General features: G+C 54.8%; 1 protein-coding gene across 3 annotated transcripts in view; it reads left to right on the top strand.

Annotated features, from left to right (window-relative positions):
• The window catches only part of DOCK1 (dedicator of cytokinesis 1), a 374,752-nt gene that overhangs the window by 283,575 nt on the left and 64,751 nt on the right, over positions 1 to 26,426 (top strand). For all 3 annotated transcript variants that reach the window (XM_053922126.2, XM_053922125.2, XM_053922127.2), the window contains exons 30-32: positions 17,065 to 17,143; positions 18,540 to 18,640; positions 26,009 to 26,067. In XM_053922126.2, coding sequence (XP_053778101.1) covers positions 17,065 to 17,143; positions 18,540 to 18,640; positions 26,009 to 26,067 — 239 coding nt within the window. The remainder of the gene's footprint in view (positions 1 to 17,064; positions 17,144 to 18,539; positions 18,641 to 26,008; positions 26,068 to 26,426) is intronic.

Here is a 26,426-nt window from a genome sequence, read left to right as displayed (position 1 = left end):
TCTTTAAAAGGGGGTTAGGGGGTGTTCACATTTTCTGGGTTTTCTAGCTGGCTCACCCATGCTTAATTATGCAGAATTTTTCAGTGGCTTGCCTTTACAATCTCTAAAACATTTAACTTGGTTTTCTAAAAATGGCTCTTCCTTGTTGGCACTCAGAATTCATTGTTTCATTTGGTTTTAGTCACTTAAGGGACCTTGGGGTTGTGCGCCCCGTGTGTGTGGTCAGACACCCGCGAGTCCAGAGAGGAGCCTCTGGCCTCCATGTTCAGCCTGCCCCGGGCGCCGGCGTGTCTTACCAGGCTCTGCGAGCGTGGGGAACCAGGAACTTACTCCCCCGGCAATGATCAAAGGGGGGGTTCCCCTGTACCCAAGCGCCCAGTCTTGAGGGGACCCCTGTGAAATGTGGGCTGGTCCCACCCGGAGGGCACACAGTTTAGAAGACAGGGTGGCAGCCTGGTCCCCGTGCGCACCTGAGACGTGCAGTCGTTCCCTCCAGCCTCAAAAACGGACCCTCAAGAGCAAAACCTGTTGCCAGGTTGGCAACGTGTTCGCAACGAGAAAAGAATCGGGCGGGGCTGCCTCTGAGATGCAGGACTGGGAGGTCCTCTCGCTGGCATCTCTGCAGGGAGCTAGACATTTGTCGACTGGTTTCTTCTAGTTGATTTCAGAGGCAGTGTTTTCAGAGCCGGGCCCCTTCCATCTGTCCCCATCATAGAACGGGGCCCTCCCTGGGGCTCTACGGGGTTGACCAGGAGGCTTGAACCCATGTGGCGTCCATGTATATAAACAAGGAGTTGGAGGCTGAATGTTCTGTGTGGTTAGCTCAAGTACCCCTGGTATGCATTTGATTTGGGGTTGGTGTATGAACTTGAAAACCTCAGAAGGGGGTTGTCAGAAACACTTCATTTCCGACAGAGACGGGTCTCCGCGGTCACTAATGGCAACTGCATGGCCTGCGCCTCCGGCCTGCACTGGAGCTGAAGCGGGGGCTTCACCTGAAGTCCCAGGTCATCACTGCGTGAGGAGCCACTCGGCAGATGGTTGGGGCTCACAGGGGACTCAGGAGATGGGCCCCCCGAGATCATGTGTGTGTCGATGGAAATGAGATTGTCTTTCTTTCAAATTGAAGCTGGTCCTAAGGCCAGAATGAGGCCTGCTCTCTCTGACGTTGGCACCGTATTGTCTGAGGAACTTACCGGGGAAACATGTCTTGTTTATTCCGACTCCATCCCAGGAAGCTTGGATCACTGTTTGGGGGCTGCTAAATCTCGCTCTCTGTGCTAGGTTTCAGCTGTTAAGAAATTAAAACGAAAGCAAAGCAGTGGGGGGCATTAAAATGGAAGTCTGCAAATCTGAATGTCTTGAGTTCTTAAAAGGAATTTCACCACAATCTCTCTCTGGGTAAGAATTTTAAAAATATTTACATGTATTATGTGCAAAGTGTAACAGTTAAATTAGCGATAATTGAAAAGATGCAATACGCTGACAATAATTTGGGAACTGTTTTAGGATTAAAAGTAAGAGCCAATTTTAAGAAAACGTTGTCATTATAGTTTTATGATGTTAATTCGATAACGCCATCACATTACTTTTTAATGCATTACCTTGAAAGCAGAGAACGAGAGGCTGAGCAAGCCCATGGGAATGGCCCAACCACATTGCTTGGTCCCTCCTATTTTCTGGCCTTTCTCCACTTTGCTTGAGTTATTCAGGCTCCTGTGCTGACAGCTTTAGCCCCCATTTGGGTGGCGAGGTCGCCAGCCTGGGGCAGCATTGCCACACCAAGCGGGACAGTGCCAGGTTTTCCATTTCCTCTGTCAGCACTGGCACTTCCACTGTGGGGACCGTCGGCTCGTCCCGCCCAGCCTGCTCTGCTTTGGGATGCTGCCCGTCTCTACCTGGTCTCTAAAGGGGGACACCAAACCCTCAGGAAACCCTCCCGCCTGAGGCACGTCTGTCACAGCAAACAGTGCCCGGGCAGGAAGCAGACGGCAGCGCCCCTTCCACGGGCCTGGCCTGGGGCAGAAGCGGAAGCCAGACACCACTGAGGCCCCTGGTGTAGGGTCCTGCCCTCTGTGGGCTGTCCCCTCCCTGGGGGTGGCCCGGCTCTAAGCCTGGGGACTGTTCAGATCCCACTTCCTGGGCCTCCCAGGCCCACGTTTAGATGCTGCACCGCCCCTCCCTCTGAGAGCTGAACCCATCTGGGGTACAAGTGCCACCATCTCTGAGACATTCTGTCTGTCTCTCATCTCTTGCCACCTCCAGTCTTCTCCTGAGAGCTCGTCCTCTCACAAGGAGAGTCCCCGATCCCTTCAGCTACTTACTTCCCTGGCAGTGTCACAGCCTGGAGGTGAGGCTGTGTGGGGGAGGGCTGGACTGGTTCCACAGAAGAGTCCTTTTGACACAGGAGGAGGTCCCTGGGCAAGTGGGTGTCATGTCACATTTGCTTCCTGGTTCCCAGCAGCACCGCAGGATGAGACTCCAGTTGTTTCTCTCTCCAGTCCCGGTGGCACCAGGGTTTGTGGAAACTCATAAACGCACCTCACTTCCCTCGCGTCCGGGCAGCTGGTGAGCATGCAGTTCCCTGTTAATCCTCAGCGGGGCGCAGGTCCCCGTGGCCCGTGGTCTGGGTCCTGGGCAGCTGGCCAGTGGCCTCTCTGTGTGTCTTCCTGCCTCCGGTTCTTCGTTCCTGGTGGGGGTGGCTCAGGACAAAGGGCCTCTACCTGTTTACTCTCAGTCGGGGACTAACCACACCATCCCCCTCACTGCACAGCTCCCACCCTGTTTCTCTGACTGCTTCCTGGGCTCACTGGGGCCAGCCTCATGGAGCGCTTGCTTCATTTTCAATGTTAATATTTTGTAATCAGTGAGATGACTCACAGCATTAAAAAATTTCCTTCCCATCCTACGGCTAGGTCAGGGGAACACTGTGTCATGCAGGGTTTATTAAGGCCCCGGTGATAGTCACAATTGAGAACTAGACCTTGGAGTTTCCTGTGAACAGGAGCTTGTTGCGTGTGGTACCCCACCTCCTCCTGCCCTGCCTTCCAAATATAATAAGCACATGATCCCAGGAAGCAAAGGAAACAGGTCTGAAGCTGCCCTTCAGTACTGAGGGCCAAATCAGTTATAAGGACCGATGGCAAGAAGAAAGGTGAGCTTTGTCCCTGCGTTAGATTTGTTGAGCAGGAACAACTTTCCTGCCTGTTTATGTCATGGAAATGTGATGACCTATTCACGTTACCTAAACGGTGTATTTTGCAAGGCAGTAATTTGTGACGGAGCGGAGGATGGAGAACCTGTTCTTGAGACAGTGTCCTCCAAATTGCTTTGCTTGCAGCAGTGGACGTCGCCGTGAAGAAAGATTTCTTATATTAGATTTTCAAAGATACGGGAGTGGCCGCAAAGTAGTCAAGGGCCAGCCCGGTGATGTAAGACCGTTGAGTGCCTCCGTCATCACGAAGTAGGAGGAAATAAGCCCCAGAGCCTGCGAGAACACAGAAATGATTTTCCAGAAATCCTTTTGAGGGAAAGTTAGAAAAAGCCATGTGCTCTGTTGGGCGCGGGGTGGATACCTGAGCTCATTTTGAACGCTTTCCTTCCCACATGAAAGGGCTGTGTTTGCTTTGTTATGCCGTGGCAGCGGGGCTTATTTTTTTGGTTGATCTGGGCAAAGGTGTGGGACTCGGGCCTTGGGGCAGTGCTGACAGGCTAACGGGTGTGGGTCTGGGAAGCAGCACCGCCCTCTGAGAAGCCACAACGCAAAGACGGGACAGAATGGGGCCTGCACCACTGGTGGCCCGCCTTCCCCGGCAGCCCCCACCTCTGCCCCACCCCACCCTCCTGACCCGGTGGGACTCGGGGGACTTGGAAATCACGGCCCCCAACCAAGGACAAAGGCCCCTCATCCCGAGGCCACGGGAAATGTCCGTGTGGAGCACGGCACCTCCCCCAAGCAATCTAATGTCTCACCCCAACCTCGGTCACGGGGCGTCGGTAGCCAAAGCGGGCTGACGCCTCTGTGTGCACGCTGTCATTTTCCTGGATTTTTTCCCCGGATTTGACAGACCTCAGTTCAGCTATTTTGAGACCCTGCTGACAGTTTTTCTGGTCCCACACTCTGTGTTACAGCTGTTTCGATCCTGACTCTGCGACCTCATTAGGCGTGTGTTTTCTTGGAAACTGGAGGTCCGGGCACTGTGGCTGGCACTGTAGTCTGACTCAGGGCACCCGAGGGACCAGCACCCAGCCCGTCTCCTGCCTTTGCTGGGGGTCCGACTCAGGACCAGGAGAGAAAAGCTGAGTCCACTCCAGCCTTTTCCAAAAAAGCCTTGAAATGATGTGCTTTCTTGCCTAGTTCACCTAGGTGACTCTCAGACAGCCAGCCCCTACCCAGGTGTCCTGCTCCGCCTGCTGGGCTCGGCTGCTCTGCTCCCCTGGGACACCTGCTAATTCCAGAGCTGACAGGGAGGCAGGGAAGGCACTCGGTGTCCAGAGCTAGGAGCTCTGGGTTGTCGCCCAGGTTCGTTCATTGGTCCTAAGGAGACTGTGATTCCCTAAAACCAGCTTGCACGGCAGCCCCCTGGAGGGCAAAGGAACACAGCAGCTGGTCTTGGGACCATCTCCTGGGGGTCGGTTAGTCCAGATAAGGAGCTTGGCAGGCTTTGGAAGTTTCCATTAAATCTTTCAGATGTCTGAGCACGCTGCCATATTCTGTGTGTGACCTCCGAGGTGTTTCAACAGCTGCAGCCACTATGTTGGAGGTTCGCAGAGGTCACCACCTGTGGACCCCACTGCTGTCCCAGTTCCCATGGGCTCTGCCTTAGCTGGGCGGAAGGGTGAGGGGGACAGTGGGGTCGTCACACCGAGGCAGGCAGGCTCTCTGTGGGCGGCGAGCAGCAGGCCCCGCCCACAGCCCGCACTCGGCGGTTATTGACGTTCCCTTTTGCCACCAGAATGAAGTGCGCTCAAGGACACAGCCGGACATGGACTTGCTAAACTCAGCCGCATTCACACTTAAAGTGATAAGTGAGCTTCCGCCTCATTTTCTTTGTCACATTTGCTCCTTCTTTCTCTAAGCAAGTGTTCGCTGCGCTACTAAGGGGCCCGCAGGGCACTGGGTGCCCGGGATGAATGGGAGGCAGAGCAGATCGGGGACCCTGCTGGCAGAGAGCTGAGAGTCCATGGTGGGGGAGGGGGACGTCATGGCATCGCCAAGACTCCCAAACAAGTGACAAATGCATCCCAGGCACCCGAATGCAGACGTGCACGGTTCTAGAGGAGCATGTTCAAGGGATCGTGTGGCTGGGAAGGCTGGGAGCTGAAAAACCAGAAGGAGCTCACCAGGTGGGTGCAGGCAGGCAGTGGCAGGGGAGGGGGAGCAGCTCTGCAAAGGCCCTGTGCATGCACAGCATGAAAGACGGCCGGGGACCCTAGCATGGTGCTCATCCCGCCGCTCCTGGTCAGGGCCCCCCACCCCCTCCATGCACACACACCACGTTCCGTTCTCCGCCCCTCCAGCGAGAATGAGGCTCACCACGCGGAGGCCTCAGGGTGGTGCCTTGTCTCACTGTGTGAGGTGTTCTGGCTGCTGTCCCACCCATGCCAGGCCCTGCTGTCGATTCTGGGGGCCTGACGCTGGGTAGGACTGATGCTGCACTGTCTTCGGGAGCGGGCCGTCTCCCTGGACAAGGGCCCACACAGGAGCCCGGCAAACGTATCACTAGAGCACAGGATGTCAGCTGCTAATAAGAGTTAAGAAAAAATCATGACAAGGGGCCAGAGAGTGCCCAAGCTCGTGCTGCCCTGGACAGGGAGCCTGGGGTACCTCCCGGGAGGGTGGGCACCGGTTGTCCTTGGCCAGGGACAGGGTGCTGAAGTGGCCTCGTGTCCTACCTGTCCCCTCCCCAAGGAGGACAAAGGGGAAGAAAACTGGGAAATCAAAAGAGCGGAGGCCGACAGAGACGGCGAGGAGCGTGCGGCACAAATGCTGATCACATCAGCAAGGAACTTGTTTCTGTCCCTGGTTTGCTTTTCCGTGAAACAGGACATTCCGTCACAGCTTCACCATAAAATTGTTTTATTGTGTGGAAATAATTTCCATAGCAGGGGAACTAATTTGATTGTGTAGCATAAAGAAAATGTATGTGGGACAATGGGGAAGAATAGAGCCAAAATGAATCCAATATATTTTAATCTCTGCAATACAGATTATATTTTCAATTAAGAAGCTTAACGTGCATGTGTTTCGGCTGGCGGGAGCTTCCCGGAGCACTTTCCCGTGTGTTTATGGGTAATAAGCCACTTAGCATTAAGAAGGTAGGCAATCATTAGCCCACGATCACCCACCCAATTGTCTCTCCTTAGTAGCAAGGTCGATGAATCCTGTCTTGTGGCCGCACGTGGGTGGTGAGAGTGGAGAAATACGGAAAATGGAATGCTTGTGTTGGAGAAGGTGATTTGCTAGACAGAACACAGAAATCCCGAATTCCTTCCCGCTTAGCCCAAGTGATGCCTGGTTCCCTAAAGTCACAGTCAAGTGAGAGGTGGCCTTTGGACGGGCACTGCCAGACCCTCCAGATGCAGCGCCTGGCATGGCCGCATGTCTGAGCGGCTTTGCTTTGCTAATCGCACCTCGGGAATGTGGGCTCTGACACAGGCAGACCCGGGGCTTTGCTCTGTGCTCCGCTACCCGCCCGCCTGCAGGTCCAGAGGGCGGCTCACTGCTGCTCAGCCTCGGGGACTCCCAGGTAAAGGCGAGTCAGGACACTGGCCTTTGTCCCTTTGGTCCCTTTGTCTTGGATCTTATTTCATCTTAAGTCAGCTCATTAGGTGGACACGCTATCATTCGCATCTTGTAGACAATGGAATCCCACTCCAGGGCTTCTAGCACAAGAGTACTAAGAGCCCCTCTGCGTCTAGGCTGTGGTCACAGCTCCTCACTGCTTCCTCTCTGTCTTCTGCCCGGCAGAAGACTCCAGGGCCTGGCTTCGCAGCCCCTCCATGCTTTGACTGACCACCTCTCCTCTCTGGCACAGGCACAGGATTAGGAGAGCGCAGGAGAGAAATAAAGGGGTCATTACAAAAAGAGAAGGAATCTGGCAGGGAGCACAGAGGCAGATGTGGAGTTCGTTTAAAAAAATAATCTATTTTGAGCCTTTCCAGAAGGCTGGCTGGGAAGGCTAGGGCGGCCGACAGGCAGGGGCCAGTGCAGACAGAGAGCAGTTGCGTAAGCAGAGCAAGGCGCCCTGGGCGCCTCCTGCGCAGCCGTGTGGCTGGGAGCACGTCGGATCTGATAGCATCACTTCGGACACTGGACCAGACGCGGAGCCCAGAATGAGGTTGGAGCTGGGAAACAGGGGTGGGGGCCGTGAGCCAGACAGCAGCCTGAGACATGTGCCCAAGGCAGACGGGCGAGCAGCAGGTGTACCAGGAGGGGCACGAGCCCAAAACCTGGACTCAGGAAGAGCAGAGGAGGGGCCAGAGCAACGGTGGTGACAAGACGGCCGATCCTGCATTTAAAGTTGGGTCTCACCCACTAGTTTGGGCCTTCATTTGTTCTGGAAAGTTGTGAAGTTGTGCTGGGCACTCAGTGTGGCTGGTGTGGAAATGAGTCAGCCCCAGGCCAGCCCACAGAAGCCCTCTTGTCCCCTCCCCTCCCCTCCCCTCCTGGGTTCATCTTCCTCTGCCCACAAGGGTTGCTGGAGTTTCTTGAGACTCTGTTCTTGGCCTTCCACGGCCCCTCAGTGTGTCCTCTCCAGGTGGGCTCTCTCACCCACGGAGGCTCCAGGGCCTTGGCCGAGTACCTGTGTTCCCTTCGGCAGATTGTGCTGATGGAGGCAGGCTGCTGAAACTGCTGTTTTCCTGATGTGCCTTCTAAAAGCCAAATGCAGTCTCTACGGGGTACTTCTGGGGTACCAGCACACAGCTCAGTGTAATCTGTGGGTGCTTCCTGGGGGGCGTGCCTGGGCCAGGAGTGCAGCCCCCACCTACTGCACCCCTTGCCATGGGGTGGGGAGGGGGCAGGCAGGGACTTGGCTTCGCATCTGCTCTGCACCGGCTGGCTGGGTGACCTGGGCCTTCGCGAGCCTGAGGATCCTCCGTGTCCCACCTGTACATTGTAGAGTGTGGATGAGCGTGTACGTGAGCTCCTGGCCCACAGGGTGCTCGGTCAAGGTCAGCTCTCTTGTCCTCACGTGTGATGAACAAGAGCCTACCTCTCTCCTGTGCATTTCAGCATCTCAGCTGGTGTCCGGTGTTTCTCTCACAGCTGGACGGCCTCAAGGCCACTGTGAAATAAGCCGTTTGCTCTTGAGCCTTGGGCCGCACCTCTGGGGCGATGTGTTGCAGCCAAGGTTGGGAGAGCTGTGCCAGGCTGCTGGTTCTTGACTGCTGAGGGCCCGGGAGGGCTCCTCGGGCCCTTCGCGACCCGGCCGTGTTGCCATGAGATCAAGTAAGAGCAGGAGCACAGAGATACTCACAAGACCACGGAGAAGAGCTTGACTCACAGGGGACCCTTGTGGGAAGAGAATCTGCCTCTGGGGCCTCCCACCCCCAGACCTGAAGTGGCCGAGAGGCAGGCTGAGTGGCAGTCACCTATCACAAACCCAGCTGACAGCCCAGCACCAGCCACGTCTCCCAGGAGACACGTCATCTGCCCGTCTTCTGCTTGCTGCGAATGGGCCTGTATTGAAGGGGCGTGTGGGAGTCAGAACTCAGAGGTGCTGGAGAGTACCTTTCCTCAGGGGCAGCCTGAGAGGACAGCCGTGTCTGGCCCCCGCTGAGGTTCCAGGGTAGGACCGGGGGCTCGTGTCCCTGTCCTCTCATGGCCAGCGTTTTGCAGACGTGGAAGCTAAAGTCCAGTCATGGCCACGTCAAGCCCCTGTAAGGGGGGAGCCGCACTGTTCGGAGCTGACTGGAGTGGTTTCAGGTTCTTTCTCATCCACGGCATTAGTTTGTCATTGAAAGTGTGTGTGTATTAGCCGGAGAGACAGTTGTACGTCCCTGCTGCACCCACATTACTCGTGGCAGCCAAAAGGTGGAGGCAGCCCAGGTGTCCATCAGGGCACCCACGAGCATGGTGTAGACGTGTGGTGGAACGGAGGGAGCTCCGACGCCTGCCGTGGCATGGATGAAGACTATGCTGCGTGACCCAAGCCGTTGTCACAAAGGGACAGACGCTGTGTGACTTCACTTCCAGGAGGGACCCAGAACAGTCAAACTCATCCAAGTGGGAAGTGAGGCGGGGGTGACCGGGGTCCAGGTGGGGACATGGGGAGTTGCCGTGCCCTGGGTGCCGAGTCCCAGTGTTTCAAGGCGGCAAGCCGTCTGGGGGTGGACAGCGGCGATGGTCCACAGCAGCGTGAGTGCACTTCATTCCACTGCACTGCCCACGGGAAGTGATTAGACAGTGTGGTTGGTGTTCACAGCCTGCTTTACGGAGGTGAAGCCCAAGGCCCTGTGAGCACAGTGCCCCACCCGAACCCAGAGATGCACTTGGAGCATCCACTAGCTCTGCAGGGCAGTCTGGGCCCTGATGCTGTGAATGACCGTGAACTCCCTGTAAGGCCAGAGTGAGTCAGGAAGGAGCCTGACGGGAGATCGTCTTTTACCTTTCTGCTGTAGAATGCCTTCCATTGTGAAGGGTCTTACACCCGGCAAAGATGAACTTAGAGAACATGCAGGGTCCAGTCGGAAAAGGCTACCTGCTCTATGATTCCAGCCACCTGACGTCCTGGACAAGGCGAGTCTGCAGAGACAGTAACAGACCTGTGGCAGCCAGGGGCTCGGCGGGAGGGAGGGCTGAGGGGCAGAGCTCCGAGGGTGTTCAGGGCAGTGAGCTCCTCTGCGTGGTGCCATAGTGGTGGGCGCATGTCATTATCCATGTATCCCAGCCCGCAGAACGGACAGCGCCGAGAGTGAACCTTAGTGTAAGCTGTGGGCTTTGGGTGACAAGCCTGTGCCACTCGGTGGGGCTTCGTCAGCTGTGACAAATGCACCACTCTCGTGGGGCAGGCTGTATGTACCGGGGGCAGGGGCATTGGAACGCTTCACTTGATTTTGCTGCAAACCTAAAACGGCTTTACAAATAGTCTGCTATTGATCATGTGTGGGATGGGGGTCGGGGGGGAGCAGGAAATAATCTTGGGTGATAATTGCTGATGCTGAGTGAAGGGTGCCTGGGTCTCATGCCGCCTACTGCCGAATGTGCTGGACACTGGCCTTGCCACAGTGTAAAGGCAACAGATTTACGCCTGTGGTGACGGCCACACTGACTGGCCTTGGTCTGAGTGGCCTCTGCCCTTCAGGGAACATGGGTGTCGGGCTGGCTCCCTGGACTTCTGTTTCCTTCTTTGTAAAATATTAGGTCATTCACGCCCTTCAAGCTTGTTAGCATGACGTAGCATGAGTTCTGTGAAGTGACAGCGGTGCGGAGACCACACGGGGTGCCCAGCACACGCTCATGAGCAAACAGCAGGGCGAGGGCCGGCCACGTGGGAGGGGACAGGAGAGCTGTGGCCACGTCCCAGCCGTTCTCGGGGGCTCTCCCCCTCAGCCCGCGGGGCTCAGAGGCCGCAGGCACCGTGTGGGAGCAGTCTAGACAGTCTTCATGTGTTTGGCATGAGTCAGACACACAGACCAGGGCCCGGGGGTCTCTGCCCAGGAGGGAGACCCCACAGTGAGGATGGCAGGGCCAGCCCAGGCAGCGCCCCCTGGTGTCTGTGTGTTCCCAGGGTCCCACCCAGGCCGAGCCTGCCTCCCCCAGGGCTGGCTGTGGAGAGGGTCAGAGCCCTTTGCATTTCAGGTGGGAGTGTGGTAGACGTTGGCGCCTTATTGACTTGGGAAAGACGCGAGGAAAAAGGAGATGGTGGCAGTTGGAGCCGGAGTCTTTGGGCTCCTTCCCCCCAGTCAGTCCCCCCCAACCCCACTCTGCCCACCACCCAAGGTGCACACTTGGCACGTGGCATTCCCAACCTCACACAGCCTGTCCCCCCCCCCCCGCCCCCCGGTCCTGCTGGCCTCCGTCCCAGAAAGTTCTAGTACATTGGTCCTCTAACTCCTTCCCCAATGGCCAAGACAAGGGGCAGGTTCCCCCCCACCAGACCCCCACTTTCTGTCATCTCCACATCTCATCCACCAAGGTCTCTTGTACAAGTCACTTCTTTGTGGTTGTCATTTCCCCCCCAAAGTCCCACTGCAGGAAGTGGCTGATCCAGTTGGGTCACAGCCTTGACAGAGAGCCACTCGGCCACGTGTGGGATGGGCGCAAAGACCCTCCAGCTGACGGAAAGCCTTCCTGTGTCACGAGGGGTCATTCTCTGCGTCCCCTTCCTCACTCCACTTTAAGCTGCGTCTCTTCCCCGGCATTCCTGAATTATGTGGAAATTGTTTTAAGGCAAAGTTCCCGCTACTATTCCTTGACTCATTGTTCTATAGGGATAAAATGTCACTTTTAATTTGTTCCTTTTTCCCCACCCACTTAAGGCAAAACATTTTTTTAAAAGATGCATTCCCCCCGCTCCAAAGGGACTCTTGTTTTAATGCCAGAGGTATTTAAATGCCCTCATATTGAGCTGTACAACCTAGTTATAAAACTTAAAGTCAAGTTTAAGAAAAGGAATGAAAGAGAAACCAGCTTCAGCAGTTGAGAAATGGGGCTTTGTACTACCTGAAGTTCAAGGCCTCTCTGGCTGTCTGCCCTTGTAGCAACATGGCACCTCACGTGCAGGTTTATTGGCAGCAGACACTGAATAACAGAAGCACTCGGGATGGGAATCAAGTCACTCTAGTGACTGCATTGCCCCGCAGCCTGAATCGTTAAATTGGTTCCCGAGTAGCTTCAGCTGCTCAGTTCCCCCCACTCAATTAACAGACAGTGCTTCAGGGCTGGGCTACTGCTCTGCACGCGGAGCTTTGCAGTAGGCAGATCTGGGGGCTGGTCTCCCACGGGGCACTTACTGTCCTTTCTACACGAGACAGTGGGGACGCGGGCCAAGAGGCAAGGCTGGCGGGGCCTCATCTGTAAACCGCTGTACGGGTGAAGAGTGAGGTGCCTCGTCCAGGCAGAGCCTCTGCCACCCCCGCCTGTCTCCGAACGGTGTGCAGAAGTGTGGGGCCCATGGGGTGTCTCTGCTGTCTGCAAATGCTACGTGACATTTCCTACAGTGTCAGCGGAGGTCCTGGTGTTAGTGATTTTGTGTTAGGTGGTGTTATCTCTTTCTTACCGTCAATCTCCAAGTTTGAAAAAAAAAACCAAACAAGCCCTTAGATTCCCGTGCAGGGGAGCTGAGAGGCCCAGTAGTTTACTACTTTGATTTCTTGGTTGAAAATAGGAGCAGCTCTCTGAAGGTCATGTAGCTAACTGATTACCTGAACATAAAGAGATAGATAGGTAGGTAGATAGATAGATGTGGGAAGAATGGGATTACGACTGCCGTGTGTACACGCCTGTGTAGATAACCTCTAAACTCCCATCTGACCCGACAGGAGCTGCAGTGTGGCATTTGTGTCTGTGGGGGGAGCTCACTGTGCTTCACTGCTGGGGTAGAAGAGAAGGAAATCGGGAAAACAGCCTGGGTTTGGTTGGCTTGTTTTTTAACTGCATGAGCCACCAAGCCCCTAGCAGTCCAGTCTGCGGTCACCTGCCTTGGATAACGGGAATGACTTAGAGACAGGCTCAACATCTTTTTAGGGCGACAGAATTTGCCCGTGGTTCTCTCTACATTATTTATTCGTGTGTTTGGTTTTATCGTCTGAATTTATCAAATGTTGAGATGATAAATAAATCCTTCTGTAGATTAAAAATGATTGAAAAGAACTCTAGATATGGACGTAGCCTTTTACTTAATCCTTTTGGCCCTGGGGGCAGCACCTCTGGAAGCAGGAATTCTCACACCATTGGCCTTGTGTTTTAGAAATGGCTTGGGTCTCCTGTCTCGGAGTAAGACTTCCATGGTTTGGTTTGAGGAGTGACTGACCTTTTCCGTGAGTCCCTCGCTTTTCTGGCCAGACACCAGCTGCGTCTCTGCTGCGTACTGTTCCCTGCCATCTACCTCCCACCGTCTCCGTGCGAGTGTCCTGTACTCCCGTGGGATGCTCTGATCCTTACGCATGATCTCTGTTTGTTGGGTCCTGAAGCGCACGTACAATAATGCCGAGTACACGGAATAAAGACTTGGGTTGCGGGAGGGCGGTTTCTCTCCCTCCACTGGAGCAGGCTCAGGGTGCGCTCGCCTGTTCGTTTGTTTTTGTTTTGTTTGGCCGGTGGGAGGCTCTGGCCACACCGATGATTCTGAGAAACTTGTTGGTGTGCTTATCAACCAAAGGTTCCCTAGGTCGGAACATTGCAGAATAGGCACAGTGGCAGGGGGTTCTTTTAGATGCTTTGGGGGATTCTGATGGCAAAAGGCGAGGTTTCTGCCTTCAAGGAACCAGCCCTGGAGAGGGATTGGAGAATGAGAAGACTAGCTCTGGGGGTGGAGGGGAGGTTCAGGGGACAGTGCCAAGCCATAGATCCCAAGTGCTTAAAGAGAAATTTGGTTAAGAAGAACCTCAAAAGAGCAGCACGTCACAGTGGAAAACCTACTCAAAATGCAAAGACTCCATGGAGAGCCAAGGGCTCCCAAGTGTTCTGGCTCTCTGAGCCCTCTGATTGGAGTCAATGCCTCAAATTGGTTCATTCATCCATCATCCTTCCATCCCTCATCCATCCATTCATCCATCCATCCATCCATCCATCCATCTGCCCATCATCCATCCCTAATCCATCCATCCATCCATTCATTTATCCATCCACCCATCTATCCCTCATCCATCCATCCATCCACCCATCATCTACCCCTCTTCCATTCATCCATCCACCCATCCAGCCACCCACCTCCCCACCCACCCATCCATCTACCTGTTTGTTCATTCCCGTGACTAACAGGCATTAGCACATGTGAGGTGCTGACTTGCATTCAGGCACATGGGTGAATAGGCAGATAGGACCATTTGGGACTAGTCTAGAGGGCCTCCCTGTCCTTGAACCCAACTCCAATGGTGCTCAGTACAGACAGAGCCCCTAGGGAGGCAGAGGCAAACCCACTCACATCCCCCATTCCCGCTCATCACCTCTGAACAAAAAGGGCTGGACCCCAAGCTGTGTGGAGTGAAGTCCAAACCCTTCGTTCAGAATAGTAAGGCCTCCTGCCACCAGTCACCTGGCCTAGCTTGTGACCCCATTCATACTCCTCTGTGACTGAAAGCAAATGCACCCAGGCGCTGCCAATGCCGCTTCCCTAAGTGTTTCCCTAGATTGACGTGTGTTCAGATTAACTCAGGAATGACAGCAGGTTCCCGATGTTGTTACCGAAAGAACCCTCTGTTTAGGTTTCTCTGTGCCTTGTTAGATCACTGATGTGTGGCCGGGACTTGGGGCGTGGGTGAGCTTGTAATCCGATCCAGTGGGGACCGTGGGGTGTGGTTTGCGTGTCGGGCCGTCCTGTGGTGTTGCCTTGAACGTGGAGTGGGCTTTGGCTCACCTCTGTTTGATGCGTTGATTGCAGTTTTAGTTCAGTCTTCTTTTTTTACTTTGCCCTGCCCAACTCCCGTTCTGTGTGGTTTAGTTTTTATCCCAGCTTTTTAAAACACTGAGCATGAATCTACACGATGGAATCTCTCTCAGGCCCTGCTCCTGCTTTTGTGGTCAGTTCATTAAAAAGTGGTTGGTCAGCCTTCGTATTATTCCGGTGTGGCATATTTTTTTAAAAGTCATTAGAGAAATATCTTTATTTAACTAGCTGAAACTGTTCCAGAGCTTAATGAGAAGCAGCATATTGCAACCGTTTGAGTGGTATCTTGAGGCAAAATAATTACCCTGTAATAATAACGCATGTTCTTGCAAACTCCTTATCGCGGCGGGCTGGAGAGGGGTCTTCCTTAAAGCTCCCAAGGACCCCAGGGTGCTCTCGTGAGCAGCCGATGTTCTAAAACGGAGGGAAAAATTAAGGACAAAAAATTATGGGTTGTGGCCATAAGCCTGGTGCTTTCGTGCTGCAGGAGAGCACGCTCTCGTAGTGACGGGCGGCTGTCCTGGCCCACCGTCACTGGGGCGGGAACGTCTCTGATGGCTGCGTCTAATGCAGGGCTGTCTGACGTGATGGCCAGGGGTCTGGTGGGCAAGGCAGGCCATGTCCCCCTCGGCCACGCAGGCTGTACATCTGAGGGCTAAATGGGACAGGGGTACCCCAGCCCGAGACCAGAGGGCCGACCAGGGTTCTCAGGTGATTGTATATGCGCACCCCAGATTCAGTGTTTCTGTCTCAGCCCTGTGTTCTTATTTTGGGAAGATACCCTAAATTCCTCTTGCTTAGCCTTTTTCACCAAATTAGGAAACTCAGAGGGGATAGCTGTTTCTCAAATGTAACCAACTGGCCTGTCCTGTGTTTGCAGAACCTGGCCGCCCTCTGGCTGCTGGAGGCCGCCACCCGGTCTGTGCTCTCAGTTAATAAACACAGCCAGGATTCCCACGGGCCTCGATCCACAGTCACTTGTCACACTACTTCCTCCTTTCTGGGTACATTTAATGTCCCCAGAGAAGAAGTCGGGTGGCTCCATCCACAGGGTTCTTCAGGGACGGAGAGACGGCAAACCCCATCGCAGGCCGTTTGTCACGCCTGTTTGGGGCCCGGCCCCCACAGCCCGGTTTCTCAATGAGACTGTGCCTGCAAACCCCTCTTGGATCCGCCCACATCCTGAGTGCGAGAGGGACGCAGTGACGTAGGGGTGCGGCAGCTGGCCGTGGTGGGAGGCAATGACAGAGTCCTACTTCTTTTAAAGATTTATATTTTATTTTTATTTTTAGAGAGGAGAAGGGAGAGAGAAAGAGAGGGAGAGAAACATCAATGTGTGGTTGCCTCTCCTAACATCAAGGTGTGGTGCACCCCCTACTTGGGACCTGGCCTACAACTCAGGCATGTGCCCTAGACTGGGAATCGAACCTGCAACCTTTTGGTTTGGAGGCCGGCACTCAATCCAGTGAGCCACACCAGCTAGGGCGGGAGACCTTCTTAAAGCCCCAGCCAGAGGAGAAGCCCTTTCTCCCTCCTCCCAGGCTACCTGGCCATTGGTGGCCAGGGACGGGGGCCTCTCAGGCACGAGTAGCTAAGGAGAGCACACTGTCAGAGAGCACGGTCCTAGCATGTCACCTGCATTCCTCCTGCTCGCCGGCTGCTTCCTGCTGCCTGAACGGAGGCAGGCGATGATGCCCTGTGTTGTTGGTGAGCTTGTGCTCATTCCTTTGCACCCGGCCTTTGTGCAGAGAGAGGGGTCACATGAAAAGAAGGATCTGGACGAAGCTTTGTTACTGTCAACCCGTTCTAGGGTAATAAAACAGAGTGAAGGGAACAAGCTGGTGGAAGGCTTGGTTCTCTGGAGTCATTTATGACGGTTCAGGTCGCGTACCATCACAGACCAGCACAAGTCCAGGTTTGGGCGTGTGTGACATTTTGCTCTGCCTGCTTCAGAGTGTACATTATCAATGAATCAGTCGGTATTCCTGCCAGAGTTCTTGTTAAATCCCTTTCATAGCTATTAAAAGCTTTTAAAAACGTTATTTAAACAAGTAAACAGTGACCGAAATTAGCATTTGAAGTATAGGACTAACGGTACTGAGATAAGACACCCTGCCAAGCCCGTGTACGAGGGCCCTTCCAGCACCTACCTCTTAAGCCAGCTAAGCGGAGGCCAATTTACTAATATAACATTAAGACCTTGTGACTTGAGAAGAGGGTTTAATTTGCACCTTTTTAAAATTAGGGTTTTTTTAGTGATACTGTTCCTACATTTCAGACGTCCTTATTTTGGTCTGTTTCTTTGATTTTGCATGTGCTAATTTCCTTGATTAATTTGGAGAACGGCTGCATATAATTGTCTGGGTTTTTCAGGGCAAAACCTCGCCGCTTTCACAGAACCTGGAGAGGGCGCTTCCCAGACAGCCTCGGATCGGATCTAATTGAAATGCGAAACCGACAGAGGTGCCAGAGCCTGAGTGTGTAATTACGCGATTTTGTCTTGATCTTTCAGAGTCTTCCTGCGAGCAATTAATCAGTATGCAGATACGCTGAACAGAAAATTTCTGGATCAAGCCAACTTTGAGCTGCAGGTAAGAGGAGAGGTGTGCGTGACCTTGGTTGGGAAATCGTGTTAAAACAAATTGCTCATCTGAGCCAGTATCGTTTATTTCTAATCCGCGGACTTAATCGGTCTCCCCTGCAAGGTGTGGGAACAGCGTGTACAATATGTACTGTCGAACCTGAGCGCTGAAAATTGTGCCTTCAGGGTATTTGCTGAAGCTAAGAAGGAAGGTGATGGAGCCGCTTCGAAGAGAAAGAACTAAATCAGTGACAAGCAGACACTCAGAGCAGCCCCTTCTTCCTAGTTAGTGTGGCTGCCAAGGTTTTCTCAGACTCCATCGCGGGTTCGAGTTGCTGAGCTCAGCTCACTTTTAGAACTCAGTGTCCCCTGCTGTGTTCTCTCTGGGCTTTGTCCCGCCACAGCGGTTGTGGCCAGGCAGAAAACTGCACCCCATCCCCCTGGGTTTGGGTCAGCTGGCCCACCAGTTCCATTCTGGCCCTGCATCTGCAGTGTTTGAGGTCCGTGCAAGCGAGTGCACAGTGAGGGTGGGTCTTGCCTGGCATGACTTACTATGTGTCTGACATTCCTGGCCTCCAGCCCATTGTACTCTATGTGGATGTGCTTCTGCTAGTAACGATTTGGTCATCATTGTTACTTGGTTTCATTCACCAAAGTCTGCAAATAAAAAAGCATCCCATGCAAGTGGCCTGTTAGTTTCCCGGGCAGGATCCCTCCCGGAGGGGAACCCGAGGAATTTCTGTACACTCAGTGGGTGGTCCAGATCAAAAATACGACACAGAAATAGCAGCTGGACCCCCACGTACATTCCCTGGTGCGTAGCCTCCCGGAAATTCAGAGCTAAGCCATTCTCGGGTTGTCAGATTACGTCCTAAGGGCCTATGTGCTTATTCCTTTTAACCCACGTGCCGTCTGTGCTTCTTGTAAGTTTAAAATTTTGATTTTTACATGCTTTGCGTATCTAGTGTCCAATATGTATATAATCAGAAGAAGCCATAAGCTGTAGAAACGTGTGTACCGTTGAGTAAGGGGCTTCCGTAGAGCTGACAGGTATAAGCGTGCTCATGGCTGCCCAGCCCCGCCAGGAAGACTCTGCCTGTACTTCCCTGTGACCCTCCACAACCCTACAAGGTGGGTACCAGGGAATTCCCATCTTACCTGTGAGGAACTGAGGCCCAAAGAGCTGGGCTATTTCCCTGGGTAATGGTGGAGCTGGATTGCAGCGCCTGAGACCTCAGGGCCCTGAACCACACCCTAGTCAGCGGCTGCTTAGCAACCTGCGTGCCGCCAGCGTGGTGTGGACACATTTCAGAAGTGTGCTGGGCGGACGAGAAGTGTCCCCGGCATTGCCGAGACCCGGTGGGGAGCTGTTCGACTCCCCAGCCTCCCCTGCTTTTGGTTTTCAGCTCTGGAACAACTACTTTCACCTGGCGGTCGCTTTCCTCACACAAGAATCCTTGCAACTGGAGAATTTCTCAAGCGCCAAGAGAGCCAAAATCCTTAACAAGTAAGTCTGCATCCCACCCCTAAGCCACCAGCCTCAGACTCTCAGCATGGTTTGCATGACATCTCTAAGCCAACTCGGTACGAATTGAGATGCAGCCACAGTGTAGCGAGAGGGTGGTTTCCAGTCGGGCACCAGTGTGGTCTTGTCCAACTCACGAGTCAAATGTACAGTTGCAGGATTCGTCCTGGCAGGTTCAGAGTCACTGTAATTTGAGACTATTAGCACAGCCGGGAATGGGAGTTTCGGGAGGTCATTGTTTTTGCTGGGCACTGCTCCACGCCATCCCAGGCGTTGTCCACATTATTGCTTAAGTCTGCCACGCCGAGCGGAAAAGGGAGCTTCAAACGAAGCTCTTGGCCTCAATGCCACTGTTGAAGAGCTCCCTGCGGATTCGAGCGGGTGGGGCCCCTTGTCTACTCTGAGGGGCTGGACGTGCCCTTGCATCATCCTAGCTGGCTGACTCCCAGTCCGAGGGAAGAAAAGGTCTCTTGCGCGGTTTTCTTCCCAACCTGTGGGTGCCCTGAGGGCCTCGGCTGCACTGATTTCGCACTTCCCGGGGTGCCCCTTGCCTAAGTATTCTTGAGACGAGGTCTCCCATGGGCCCCTCACTGCCCCCTCACCAGTCCCTATAGGTCACGGCATGGTACCTCCAGTTTCCTGCCTGTTCCAGGGCTTCGCCGCCCTGGCCACTCACCGAGGTCAGAGGTTCCAGAGGGGGACTCTAGGTGGCCACGGCTCAGCCTTTCTGGTGTTCTGTGTGTGGGCATCTTACTTGTGGGCAGGGCGAGGGCATGTTGCCCCTGGGGGCCGGCATCTGTCCACTGGCGTTTTGCTGAGCACATACTACATGCTGGTGCTGTTCTGAGTACCCCGTGAGCTTTACACATATGACCCTCCAGTGAAACCCGCCAGGGCCTGCTGCACCGCTCCTTTCCCCGCGAGGAAGGTGAAGGCACGTGGCCAATGTTACCCGTGTCATTCGGACCCAGGCAGTCCAGGGTGCAGGGTTTGCCCCCGGGCTGCTGCAGGAGCCTCAGGTCCTTCCATCTGTGCCCACCTAAGTGAAGGCCAGCTGTCCCGGCATCTCTCCTCCCAGCGTCCTCAGTGGAGGGACTCCGATCTGCTGACCATGGATGGAGACAGCTCCTTCAGAGGAGGGACGCGCCCCCAGACGGCGTAGGCCCAGTGGGGGCCCTGGGACTGCTGGAGAGGTGTGCTGAGCAGTGGCCCCTCCTCGGAGCCAGTGTGGGTTTTCATTGCTGGCCCTGGCTGAAGAGACAGACTTCAGGCGGCACCTTCTGGGGATGGGCCAACAAGAATGCGGCCACATTGCCTCAGGGCTTCTGCAGAGCTAGAGGTGGTGACTGAAGGGGCTAGTGCTGTCTTTGTGTGAAAGCTGTCACAGAGAGAGGTGTTAGCTGGAGAAACAGTCACAAGAGCACTTGCTGAGAACCACATGGCACGACAGGCGCATCCACAGCCGCCCGGAGCCCGGGATCCTCCTGCTCGTTCACTTGCAGAAGGGAAGCTGCCGCTGCAGGTGGAGTCACCTGTGTGTGTCACCTGTGCAGGTGTGTGCAGGGCTCACAGTGCAGTGAGGTGGGACCCACACCCAGCTCCAGCCGACAGCAGAGCACGTCCAACCCTTCCTTAGAGATGCCTGAGGGAGGAGTGAGTTTAAACCAGAAGCTGCCTTTAAGAAGCTGGCATCTCCTGCAGGGCATTTAGAATAAAATCATTTGGTTGGGAGCTTTTGCCAGGCCAGGGCGGGGCAGCTCTGCCCTGCACCCTTCCTCTTGCTGGTTGAGCACTAACGGTCTAAGCTAAAACATCCGTGAACACATTCACCATGCAGGGCCCTGGCCGCTGAAGGAAATGTTTGCTTCCCGCAAAGCCCTGCGAGTTCAGCCTTCAAAGCCAAGGAAAATTAACCTCAGCTGGCCCGACCTCTCCTTCCGGAGCCTGGTGGGTTCACCTATGTGTGTTGTGTTTGCGCCTTGGGAAGGGTAGTCGACGGACAACCTTATGTTAGTTCCAGGTGTGCGACGGGATGGTTCCACGCTGCAAAGTGGTCACCACAGTGAGCCTACTTGCCACATGTCCCCAAAGTTAGAAAGAGCTTTTTCTTGTGTGGACAGCTTTTAGGATCGACTCTCCAACCACTTTCACGTTGCAGCCTCTCTATCTATTCAGCCGCCATGCTGCGTGCGGCCTCCCCACGACTTGTTTGTTCCGTATCTGGGAGTTTGTGCGTCTGGGTCCTCTCGCCCCTTTCGCCACACTCCAGAACCCCTCTCCCCGGCAACACCACTCTCCGCTCTGTGTCTGTGACTTTGGTCGGTTTGGTTTGTTTTCGATTCCACATTCAAGTGAAATCACGTGGCGTTTGTCTTTCTTGGACCTGTTACACTGAGCGTAACTCCCTCGAGGTCCGTCCATGGTGCTGGCGCTGCCAAGGGCTCACTCTGTTACGGCTGAAGAGCGTTCCATTGTGTGCATGCAGGGTGGGGCAAAGTGGCTCTGCAGGTGGTGGGGAAAGTGGCGCAGTGATGAATGAACAGCAACACAGGAGTAAACTCTGTGTCTCAGTTCTCACAGCCGCCAGCCCACTTTTGCCCCACCCCATGTACACTCCGCCTCCTTTATCGTCCCTTCACTGGCGGGCACCTGGTGCCCCCAGATCTCGGCAACTTGACGCTGCAGCCACCTTAGGCATCCACGTGTTTGCTTTCTGGTTTTGAATTAGTGTTTTCACTTTCTGCTGGGCCATTTAGGAATCCTGTTTTCAATTTTTCTGAGGAACCTTCGTGCTGTTTTCCATAGTGGCTGCGCTAATGTGCATTCCCACGAGGAGCCCTTTCTTTCCACATCGTCGCCAACACTGGTTGTTTCTTGTCCTTTTGATGACAGGCATCCTGACAGACGCAGGGTGGAGTCTCACTGCGGCTTTGATGTGCTTCCCCCATAGTTAGTGATGCTGGGCATCTTTTCACATGCCTGTTGGCCGTCTTTATGCATTCTATGGAAAGAGTCTCTCATTTAGGTCCTCTGTCCATCGTTTTAATTGGATTTTTTTTGTTATCGAGCTGTATGAGCTTTTTATATATTTTGGGTATTAACCATATCAGATACATGATTTTTAAATATTTTCTCCCATTTAGTAGGTTGCCTTTCTATTTTGTTGATGGTTTCTTTCACTGTGCAGAAGGCTCTTGGTCTGATGGAGTCCCACTTGTTTATTTCTGCTTTGTTGCCATTGCCTTTCCAGCCAGATCCCAAAAAAGTATCACAAGAGTGATGTCAGGAAGCTTACTACCTGTGTTCTCCTCCCAGAGCTTTATCATTGTATCCTCCATGCTTATTGCTACAGCGTAAACACTTCGTGCCCGACGTGCACGTTTATTTCTAAATAGCAAAACCTGCTTAAGAAATAGCTGAAGATGTCTTACCCATATGCTTGAATTTTCTAGACACATACCACAGTGTCCAGACACGTTTTAATTTTTTTCTAACTGTGATGGTAAAGAGAGAGTATGCCCCTGCTCACTCACTGAGAGTGTTCCATGCTCGGCTAGGCCAAGGTCCCGTGCTGGGGACCAGGGAGACGAAGTTCGCAGTCTGGAGGGGGAGGTCGCTGTGCAAAGTAACAACAGTACCTGGGGGGAGCCTCAGTGCTAACTGACTCCTCAGCAGCCTGGACACAGGCTTGCAGGACTCAGCCTGGGAGACCAGAGGGCCTCCTGGAGGCTGGGACTCCAGGCTGAGGAGTTCACTGGGCAGGGTCACCAGAGCCAATGGTCAACAAGCAGCCCATCCCACAAGGGGACACTGGGTCCCAGGGTGCCTGGCCCACTCTGCAGGGTGCTGAAGAGATACTCTGGGTTGTTGACATGAGTGGTGTGGCCTGGGGGGCTCGGGGCATGAGGCCCAGCAATACAGGAGGTGGCCCCTTGGGTCTGAGCAAGCAGGTATGTGGGGACTCAGAGCACCGTGGAGCATAGTCCACATGCTCACGTCCTTCTGGAGGGCAGGCCCGTGGGCCTGGCAGTGGAGCGGTGCCGGGCCCATGCAGTAGTCTCTGGCGGTCTCCGTCCACGTTAAGGGCTTCCCTGTGAGTGCATCTCCCCAGCAGCCCTTCAGCTGCTCAGGTCTGCAAGGTGACAGCAATGGGGCTCACACCGTGGAAAGCCCTGGTATCAGCAGAGCTCCTGTTTGTTCCCTCTCGTTAAGCCATTTGTCCTCCTGATGACCGAGGCTGGGGCGTGATTGGAAATTCCTCCCAAAGTCCGTCCCCAGAGCTAATGGGAATACGTCGTAACAGAATGAGCCTCAGGCGCCGAGAGCTGCTTAGTCAAACCCAGACTGAATGCAGGATTTGCCAGGGAACCACGAAATAAATAGCCCCTAGGAATCGACAGCCGTGATAGGAAAATTTAACTGACTCAACCCTTGGGCATGGCGACGGAATGCTCAACTGGCCTTGGTGTCTTCCTCCCAGCACCCCGCCCCCCAAGCCGCAGACACTGTCAGAGCGCAGGCAGGCGGAGCCAGGTGCAAAGGGCTTGGCTTTGATGAGCAGCCAGCGTGGTGAGTCTGGGACGCAAGACGTCACGTGTCCTCACCTGGGACGATGCATCACGTGACTGCGGACAAGCCCAGACTCTGCTCAGGGAGAGAAGAGGCCATGATTTGAGCCTCTGGCATGTTCCCGTGTACAGAAGGGGACGGGGACCCAGGGAGACGGACTCCGCAGTGGCCCTGAGCCGAGTTCCTGCTGGAAAAGTTCGCGCGATGTGTCAGTGATGCAGGGCTACACAGGCGTGACGTGACTCCGCACGGTGGGGGGCCCACCATGCCCTGTGTCTGAGGTTTTTTCAGATCGTTCCCATCTGGGGTCCCGCCTCCCCCCACAGTCTTCTGCCTCCAGGCCTGTGCCCATGTCCCATCCCTCCTCCCACCCCTGCCCGGCCATGCGCCCCAGAACCCCACCTCTGCTCTGCCCCCAGAGCCACACTTGAGCATTTCCTCCCTCTGTTCTCCTGGCTGGGTCTCACTACTGCCCTTCGGTGCTGTCGCCCCTCCAGTCCTGGTCCTGGGCCTGCTTCTCTCCTGAGATGATGGCATTTTTCAAACTGGGCGTGTCAGCCCTTTACCAGGCCAGGACAGCGCGTTCGCGGGCCCCTGTGCTGGTTCCTAGCGTCATCTGCCATCTGTGACGACCCATACAAACCGAGGGGCTTAGAGCAGCAGAAGTTTACTGCCTCGGGGTCACGGAGGCCAGAAGTCGTCCCAAGCACCGGGAGGGACCTCACTTTCCACCTACGATTCAGTGATGCTCACTGAAGAATGTCACGGATGGACCCATCATGATACCCCACCCCCGTCCCATCCGCGGAGACGCCCCCCAGGTGGCTTCTGCATGACGCAAACCACAGCCATTAACCCGCTGTGGCAGGGGCTCCCCCTCCGTGTCTTCCTGAGTGGGGGGTTCCCTCTGAACGGAGAGTCATCGTCAGACTGAAAGGGGTCGAGTCAGGGCCAGCAAGGCGCAGACACAGAGGAGGCTCAGCCTGGCATCAGCTGCTGTTCCTTGTGGAACCACTGTCCCGGGAGTTGCTTGGCTGTGAGCAGAACATTTAAAGCTTGCGCTGGTCCATCAGGGACAGGTTGGCCCCCTGACGGGACCCCTCAGGGCCTCTGGCCTCCTCTGAACACGTGGTGGCAGGGGCTGGGGGTGTTTTACCCTCGGGCTGCACCTCCACCACCTCCTCCCACCTCCGATGCCGCCGTCCTGCCTCGCCAGGTGCCCTTCCCTGAGAAGTGACCCCTCCCTGGGAGAGCGAGGACCTCACTCCGCAGCCTCAGGAGGAGAGCTCAGCCTGGCTGTGAGCGACGTTTCACCTTCTCTGTTCCTCTTACCCTGGTACAGGCCGGGGGCCACCAGCCTCCCGGGTGACACGCAGCCAGTCCTGGGTCACAGCAACGGCGGGGCCCCTATGTCATTTGCTCAGGAGCAAAATGGGATTCGGAAAAAAATGGCTCCACAGGCCTCAGAAGGACACATAACTTAGCGCCGCTCAAGCCACACGCACCTAGGTGATCAGGGTGTCCCCAGCATCGAAGGGCGCCCTCCTATCGCCCACAAAGTCGGAGTCAGCCCTTTTGCTGCTGGCGACAAGCCTGTACCCACCATGGCATAGGCAATGGGTGCAGTCCCCGGCACAGGCCGCCCCTCTCTCCCTCGCCAAGTTCACCTGCAGCCATGCTCCCTGGTTGTCGGGCTCGGCTGCAAGTAGATGCTTCCTCTGAAGACCTGCCTGTCCCTCTAGGGAGGGGCCGAGGCTCCCGTTCGGGTTCTCCTTCTGGACGATAGCTGCGGCCACCGAGGCTGACTTCCTTGAGGGAGCTGCCGGGGAGGCGGGCTTCGTGTCCCTGGTTGAAATGGTCAAGCCGTCAGTCCCCTCCTGCCGTAGTGGGCAGACGGGGGTTTGGGGCGCTGTGGCTTTTCCAGCGAGGTAGCGGCAGGCTGTGGTTTTGACCTACCAGCCAGAATCTGCCTTCAGAGCCACCATGGGGTCAGTCATCTGCCCTCGGACGACCTCGTCACATCAGCCAGCCAGAGGGGGAACAGGGCAGACTCCCCGACGCAGCTGCAAGACCGTAATTCTGTACGATAATTTCACAAGTTATTATGTTTAATATAATCAGGCTTTTCCTTAGGCAATAAAGGGAAAAGTTAAATTGCTCACAAACTAATAAAGGTTTATCTTCTGAAGCATCGAATTCTGTTTACTCTGAAAACACACACCTCATTTGCTGACCCACTGGGAGGAAAACTAGCGTTTGTTTTCCCCAATAAACAACAAAGTAGAGGGGATGTGTGTTGGCGTCTCTGTGTTGTACACCCTTCCTCACACTGCATGATGAAGAAGAATAGGAAGTACTTGGAAGAGGCCTCTACTGTTCTGACTGAAGGCTCCAGGGCACGAGGTCCGCCAGGGACACCGCTCCCTGTGAGCAGGGTGCAGGATGTCGGAGGTGTCCGCGGTGCGTGGACGCTAACATGCAGGGAAGATGAGCTCCCCCTTAGGCCAAGCAGCCAGGTTCCCTTCCGCTCGTGATTAGTGATGGAAGCTGCGTTCTCTCATTACTCTCCACCTCCGCCCCACGCCCCACGCCCCGCAGTGGGACGACACTGTGTAATCAGTGATGGGTAAGTGAGCTTCCCGCCAGGGTTCCTCCCCCCTCCCTTCCCTGTGGTATTTGTCACCGTGATGGACGACTGCAGTCACACTGAAAGCTAACCCTAGTTGGGTTTTCCGATGCCCGTGAGAGTGACTCGGCGTTTTTCCTGTTCCTGGTTGTCAGGTACGGAGATATGAGGAGACAGATCGGCTTCGAAATCAGAGACATGTGGTACAACCTCGGTGAGTAGCCGCGTCTCCGGCCGTCGTGGGGAACTTCGGGGCCCTGTGGCGTGTGATGACATGACCCTGTGTGTCAGTGTGGGCCACCCAATGATTTTAATTGCTTCTGTACTTTGGAGAAAAATTGCTATTCTTTGCCGTAATTGTTTTCAGTAAGAGGAAGGAGACCGAGCAAAAGGAGGAAAACCTGTTTAAGTAGGGCAAGTAGAGGAAGCAGCAGGGCGCCACCAGCTGGTGGCAGGTGGGCACACCTCGGCCGTGGAGCTCCTTGTTGTGGGGCATCACTCACGTGCCCTTCGTGGCCTGTGTGTTGGGCCATGGGGCTCACCCGACTGCCACGTGCACCATTGCTTTCACAG

Source organism: Desmodus rotundus, chromosome 4, assembly GCF_022682495.2.
Source record: "Desmodus rotundus isolate HL8 chromosome 4, HLdesRot8A.1, whole genome shotgun sequence".
Taxonomy (NCBI): Eukaryota; Metazoa; Chordata; class Mammalia; order Chiroptera; family Phyllostomidae; genus Desmodus; species Desmodus rotundus.
The sequence above is the reverse complement of the archived record's forward strand: the minus strand, read 5'-3'. Positions and strand labels throughout refer to the sequence as shown.